The sequence below is a fragment of the Sinocyclocheilus grahami genome, unplaced genomic scaffold (genome assembly GCF_001515645.1).
Source record: "Sinocyclocheilus grahami isolate Dianchi unplaced genomic scaffold, SAMN03320097.WGS_v1.1 scaffold73.1, whole genome shotgun sequence".
Classification (NCBI taxonomy): Eukaryota; Metazoa; Chordata; class Actinopteri; order Cypriniformes; family Cyprinidae; genus Sinocyclocheilus; species Sinocyclocheilus grahami.
The window spans coordinates 1460123-1467949 of NW_015505252.1; the positions used below are offsets into that span (position 1 = coordinate 1460123).

Genomic DNA, 7827 nt, shown 5'->3' on the forward strand with positions numbered 1-7827 from the left:
TACACTGCTCAAAACTCACGTTTGAATCATCAGTGGCAAATCCTTTAAATATGAAAACGTACTTACAGTCTGTGAGTCAGAACAGCTGGCATTGTAGTCTACTCTACCAGGATCAGGAAACAGTCCTCCATAAAATGTGCTGCACACATCTGGATATTTGGGTTAAACTGTTCTGGAACAGTGTTGTAAATACAACTTAACCACTGATTTGTAGTCGTGTCCTCTTTTGGAAGACCAAACAAAGTAGTTTCGCTTTCACAACGAAAAACACAGTGGCCTAGCGGAAGCCCCGGCTTAGTGTGAGCTGAGGCCGGGTTAGAGTGAGCTGAGGTGGCGGGGTTGAGAACGGCGCAGCCGGCGGATCCAATGAAGGAACGGCAAGCACATGTGACGACCCCGGGCTTCGTCCACGGTGAAAGCCAATCCGGCGATCCACAGCACTAAGTTGATGTATTACCTCAGCGACCAGCACGGATCAGCTCTAGGCATGACGAAGCGGATATCGTCCTCTTTTGGAAGACCATAAAAAGTAGTTTCGCTTTCACAACGAAGCACACAGCGTCTTCAGGACATGGCGGAAAGCAGCAACATACTACAGCGAGAATTTCTTTGCGTGAACATTTGGGCGGCGTTATGCAAATATTTCCACATAGTGAGGTAGATATGTGGGGGCGTGTTAGAACGAGGCGTTTTAGGTAGGTGTGGCTGACTCTTAACTTTTATAAAGAATATTTCTTTGGATTTGAGACTTTAGTCTTTGCAACTTTACAGATCTTCTTTATGCACCAAGAGCTTGTAACACTCCAAAGAGAAAGGAAAACTTGAAATCGCATCATATGACCCCTTTAATAATTTTAGGCCTATATCAAACTTGCCATTTTTTTTTCTAAGATTCTTGAGAAAATTGTGTTGACACAGCTGCAGTCCCATTTGATGTCAAACAATATTTTTGAAAAATTCCAATCGGGTTTTAAGTCTCAATATAGCACAGAAACTGCACTTTTAAAAGTTGTAAATGATATTTTACTAGAAACAGATAAAGGGAATGCTGAGGCTTTGGTGCTTTTAAACTTAAGCTCTGCATTTGATATGGTTGACCACAATATCTTGATTTCCAGGTTGGAGAGCTGTGTTGAGTTACAGGGCAAGGTGTTGAAATGGTTTCAATCTTTTTTTAACGAACAGAAGTTTTAGTGTTTCCATTGGCCAACATAGTTTGTCCTCACGCCCACTTGCTTGTGGGGTGCCACAGGGCTCAATTCTGGCCCCAATTTTACTTTCAATATTTATGTTACCGATGGGTGCTATCTTTGAGAAATATGGAGTGTCCTTCCACCTATACGCGGATGATACTGTATTTTCCCTTGCAGCATAAAAGTAAAGAAGTCTTAGGACCTCTGTTGGATTGTCTAAATGAATTACAAATATGATTCAAACAGAATCTTTTAGTGTTAAACGAGAACAAAACCTAAATAATTTTGTTTGGTTTAAAGTCATATGAAGACTGAGCCCTTCGTTTTGGTCATCTCTCTTCCTACGTTACACTCTGCGCTAAAAATCTTGGGTGTTCTTTTTGATTGCAACCTGGGTTTTGAGAAACAAATTAGTGCAGTGGTCAAATTAAGTTTCTTCCACTGATGGCGTTTATCGAAAATCAACAGGTTGAACAGATTATTTACTTGTTTGTTCTATATGGTTTAGATTAATGTAATTCACTATACTATGGTATAAGTCAGTCCTCTATAATGCATTTACAGATGGTCCAAAATGCTGCTGCAAGGTTGCTGCTGACAGGCAGACAGAGGTTCGATCACATCTCGCCCATTCTTATTTCACTAAACTGGCTACCAGTCAAATTTTGAATTATTTAAACATTTTAACCTTAGTTTTTAAATCTCTGCATAATCAAGCCACATCATATCTCTCTGAGGCAATCTTGATTCATAAACCAAATAGGTCCCTAAGATCCAGTAATCTTGGTCTCCTCTCTGCTCCTAGATCGAGATTCCTCTGCAGAGGTGATCGAGCCTTCGCTGTTGCTGGTCCTAGTCAATGGAACAAATTACCAGCTTCTATTAGAGGTGCGCCCTCTTTGCCAGTCTTTAAATACCTGCTTAAAAAATATCTTTTGTCAATAGCTTTTATCTAGCCATGTCAATTGTATTGTTCTATTGTGTTTTGATGATTTGTGGTTTCTTATGTTTTATTTTAGCTGCAGTTTTTTTTGGCACAGATTTCAGTGAGCAACTTAAATTTCACTCCACTTCTCATATAAAGTGATCATGTGACACTGAAGACAAGTCATGTAAACTACTCTTTTTGGTCATTTTTAAAGCTAAAAGTCAGCCAAAGTCCCCATTTATTTTCATTAGACGGATAAAAGCAGCATGAACGATCTGTCTAAAACATCCTTTTGTTGTTCCACAGAGGAAGAAGTGATTCAACAAAGCAACAAATGACAGTTATTATCTTCCTCTCGAGCAACTCCAGATTTCCTAAATGATTCAGTCTCACATCGCAGCTGCTTCCCGTTTGTTTGCACTGAATCAGAGACGTTACGGCAGCCTGGAGCTGATGGGTCAGAGGACTTGACCTTTGACCTAAGCCTAAATCAGGGTCACATAATCTCGACTGTTCATTTGCTGATCAGAACCGTCAGTCCATCCAATAAATGCTTTAATAACTCACTTGCGAATGCAGATCTGGATTATTTTATAATCTTTGATGGACGCTGATGAGAAACAGTCTAGATTAATTTTGTACGAATTTAATACAGATTCTTTTTCAAATAATATTCACATTTTTCTGAAATGGCACAATAGAATTACATTTTTATTCATTTGTGAAATATGTATTCATCACGTTTCTAATCATTTTAGAAATTTGATGCCATTTAATAACTCTTACTGTCTTTAACTAAGAGAATATATCTTTTAAAAAAAAACTCTTTTTGAAATGGAAAACACACAGAATGTTTAATTACATATAAATTATTTTCTGAATTTAACAGTCTTGTCAAATACAGGCAGACAAAGTGTGTGCTGACTAGTATCTGGGTTTATTTTCTATAAATTATAGACTAAACCAGATATAAATATGCATTAGTTTCCTTCTTTCTTGGTACACAAAAGCCGAATCTCCACATTGATGAGTTCTGCAAAGCACTATAAAAGCATCAAAGTGTTATTAATCTATTAAAAAAGTATTTTTGGTTTGTTTCTCACACAAATCGATCACGTTAGAAGACTTGGAACATGTTTATTGTACAGTTATCATGCTTTCCTGTCCTTTAGGATCTTGACAGACCAAGCTCACTACTCTATATCACATACACTATATGTATTTGGAGAAGTTCAACTGGGAAATTCAGCTTATGTGCTTGACTGAACAAATCAGTCAACAAACACCAACCAAACAATCCTCCTTGGTTTGCAATTCACATTCAATAACTGAACCGTCTAAACTAGAACGTGTAGAAGAAAATGACAGTCCTCCAAAAAATCTCTGTCAATATTAACTCAGAAACAAGACAGAGAGAACGAGATGGAGAGAACGAGAGAGACAGACAGAGAGAGAGAATAGGAGGAAGACAGACACACATTCAGACAGACATGAATCTCAAGTAGTTTTGTGTAGAGCGTCTTTGTTCCGGATCCGATGACAGCGAGCATCTCTCATTCTCGTACTCTGTGTTTTTGTCACGTCTTTTTGGCAGCACATTTATCATTCCTCCACACAAACAATTGTGCTGCAAAACCCATGAGCGCAGGCGATACAAAGGACGGCTGGATCGGGGGCCTCAAATCAGACGGCCGCGCCGGTTGCTAGGTTACCTGATCTTTTTCAATACCTCGTCAACAAGTTTGACGCTTTCAGAAGTCTCCGAGGAAGGCTTGATAAAACTTCTGCATTTAGAATAGTCTTGACATCTCAGTTATTTTCATTGTAAAGTGTGAAGTTGTTAAATTAATACATTTGTTTAATAAATAATATAATAATAAATACTGTTAAATATTATTTTAGTTATTAATGATACTCAATAATAATGCTAATAATAGGAATAATATTACTAATAATTAATATTAATAAATGTAATATTTTAATTATAAAATTTTTCAATATTAATATTTGTTAATACTATTCTATGATCTAATATATACTATTAATAATAATAATAATAATTATTATTATTATTATATGACTATCCCAGGGTTGTTAGTTAACTAAACTAAAACAAACCATAAAAGAAACATTTTTGTTACTTGAAATAAAATAAATAAAATATAAAAACAAAACTTTATTTCCCGTTTAATTGATATAAAAATTAAAAATAAAACTGACTAAAAAAATATAAACATGAAAAAAACTTTTTAAAAAATTATCAAATTACAAACTTTAAAATAAAATAAGTTATAAAAATAAACAAATATTCAAAATATAAATAAAATAACAGTATCTCATTAATACTAAAAGAACACTGGAATTTACCCCTAGATCTAATATAATAATAATGATTATATTTAAATAAAACTAAATATATAATAATAATAATAGACAGTAATAATGTACCATTTTAATGGAAACTTGTTCTCATTTTTTTTTAAATGCTGTTAACATTTTATAACAGCAATAAGGAAATTGAGATTGTGCTGTATTGTCAATATAGTTCACTGCATGTCGTACTTCATGCCTTTGTCACAAGTCATGACTACATTCACAATATAGCATAATATACTGTACATAACTGAATAAAAATGAAATTCTCCCAACTAAAGATCTAGTTACTATGAGACGTATCCTCAAGATCTTTCATACAAACTGAAACACCATCTAAAACAGACAGCAAAACTCTGATTCAGGACTGCTAACAATATTAGAAAATAATGGCTATGAACTATTTGCTTGTTCATCTGAAAACCAGGGAAAATGCATTAAATGATGACGGTTTCAGCGATCTGTCCAAATTTCCAAGAGCCGATGCAACACTTTCCACAGAATGGAAACGGTAGTTTGTGTACACGTGAGACGGCTGACAGCCTTCAATCACTAACAGAGACGTCAGCGTGACTGACAACTTCATCTGCCGTCCGGCTGAAGCTGTGAAAGTCTGACATCAAGAGCCACTCTGCACTTTTACGAGAGACACTCAAATCAGCATGTTTGAGAAGCACTTTGCTTCAAATCAAAGTGATGCATCACATTATTTTCATGGATATTAAATATTCATCAGTTGGCTTGATTATTTAAGTCAGTCAAAGTTTTCCAATGCCTTTGCATAAAAAACAAAAAGCAACCCACAGGACTATAAGCATTCTGCTGAGCATGAAGAAAAATCTTATGCCAAAAACAAATTCTACACAAGTATGCAAAAGCAGACGTTGACACTTGATCCAAGGCTGCATGACATATCAGAATAAAAACGATGCCATGATATGGCTTAATGCAATCAAAGGCTACAAAATTTAATTAAATAAATATATGAGCTGCATGTTTCAGTGAAGTGCAGCATTGTGTTCATTTACACATGAGCAGCTCACAACAGTGTTTCAGCATCTTAGTTTAAAGTTTAAAAAGGAAGAAATTCAACTTATTAAAATAATAAATAAATAATTTTATTAAATGATAAATATATATTGATATATATTCTAAATACATTTTGTTTAACATTTTTATTTAACAAAAATTGCAATTAAAAAAATCATAAAAAATCAAATTGTTCAACCCTGAAAGTGACCTGTTTTATTTGATATAAAAGAAAAAGAATAAAAAAATATAAACATATGAAAACACGAGTTAAAATGACAATTAACTAAAAAAATACTTTTAACTAAAACTAAAATAAAACAGCAAATACAAAGTTTTTTATTTTTATTTAACAAAACTCATAATAAAACAAAATCATAAAAATCAAATGGCTAAAAGTATGGTAAGTTTTAGAATTTATAGCTTTTTTAAATTATTTTTATTTTCTAAGCAGATCCACCCCCAATCAAAAATCAATCAATAATACAAAATCTGTTTGTTTTTTTTCCAATATCACTTGCACTGCATTATGAATTGTGGTTCCGAAACATTTCAGAATGCACCAGTACTTGCATAGAGAACATTTCAGCTCACAGACTACAGTGCATTGTCAAAAAGGCTCTATTTGTGTGTCAAACTCTTTCAAAACACCCTCCTCTAACCAACACCTTCTGAAGACAGTCATCTTTTCCATTCCTTATTGTCTTTTAACTGGCAAAGGCAAGCAGGAAAGAAAGAGAAAAAAAGAAATGAAGAAAGAAAACAGGAATTTGGGCCAAACAGAAAAACAAGAGAGCAGCCAGCAAGCATCCAGTGTCAGAAAACACGACTCCGCCAAGATGGAATGCAAATCAGCTTCAATGCGAATGGCAAATGTCCCCGAGGGGCCCTCGGAGAAAAGACCCTTTATATGCCAATGCTTTCCATGTGTTCGCCTGAAGACGTACCACCGCATCCTTACTAACCTGATGATAGGGACTGAGATCATACAGGAGAAGCAGCAGGACGACAGAGGACACATTCAACATATAGATGTGGAAAACAACTACTCACTTGAACGCCATGGCATCGAGCGGCGAAAACTGATTCATTAAGAGTCTTTCTGACGTTCACGTCTCAGGCAGCTGAAGATGGAGCAGAGAGCTCTTCACAGATCTGTGGAGAGGACACAAGGACTTTCACATTAGGAGGGGGAGATATTTGAAGCACACACAAAGGCTCAGAACACAATCCTAACATCCTGCTTACTGCACAGTATGTATGTCACACTGCATGCTATTGCACATAAAACAGTATGCAACTCTTTCAAACAGAAGTATGCTGCATTGTCTCATGAACTCATTATGTTTAATTCAACAAGTGGTGTCTAGTCATCTTAGAAACATGGTTATTTTGTTATTTAAATGCCATTTGTGTCTCAATTTTTGCCAGGCTGATCAAATAATGAGTCTATAAAGAAATAAAAAAAGAGATGGTAATTTAACTTCTGGTTCATTCATCTCACTCGAAATGGAAGGTCAAGTTCAGTGCATTGCATTGTGGGAAACTAGTTATGTAGTCTGAGAGCATTTCATCCACTTCAAATGATTCAGTGAATCAACATTCAGAATGATTCAGTTGGCTTTGCTAACTCGTTTGGCTCTACAGATTCAAAACTGACTCCCAAAGAGTGATTCAACCTGACTCACATCAGCAATTAAATCCGAATCCCAAAGAACGATTCAACAAGACTCCCATAAGCGATTCAAATCCAACTCCCAAACAGCGATTCAAATCCGATTATCAGAAGTGATTCAACCTGGCACCCAAAGAGCAATTCAACTGGCCTCACAAGAGAAAATTAATTAACATGACTCCCGAAGAGTGATCAGCTTACAAGAGCAATTCAATCCAACTCACAAGAACGATTCAAACCGACCCCCAAAAGAGAGATTCAACAAGACTCCCAAAGAGCAATTTAACCCGACACCCAAGGAATGACTTAAAGGGGTCATATGATGCTGCTAAAAAGAACATTATTTCAGGAATATTAGGCACATTCACCAGCACAACGGGACAAGCATTTCATTAGCAAAATATAGATTAATAGACACCCCCAATGCAAAGAAACCGAACAGAAAAAAAACTTAAATAAATCAGTGGTGCTAAAAATAGAGCGATATCTTACAGAGCTTATATATGTGTTTTTCCCCCTCGTATCATTATATTGGAACAGACATGAGCGCAACAGGATGATTTTACAAAACAGATTAAAACTACAGCATGCTGTCAGCTTCATAAATTATTCAGTATATTAATATCAAG

The 7827-nt window shown here is 35.5% G+C and overlaps 1 protein-coding gene across 2 annotated transcripts in view; it reads right to left on the reverse strand.

Moving 5' to 3' along the window:
- LOC107585662 (semaphorin-4D-like) overlaps positions 1 to 6673 on the reverse strand; it is a 53729-nt gene extending 47056 nt beyond the window's left edge. For both annotated transcript variants that reach the window (XM_016272774.1, XM_016272776.1), the window contains exon 1: positions 6577 to 6673. In XM_016272774.1, the coding sequence (XP_016128260.1) occupies positions 6577 to 6614 (38 nt within the window). In that variant the 5' untranslated portion in view covers positions 6615 to 6673. The remainder of the gene's footprint in view (positions 1 to 6576) is intronic.
- Between the last annotated feature and the right edge of the window lie 1154 nt (positions 6674 to 7827).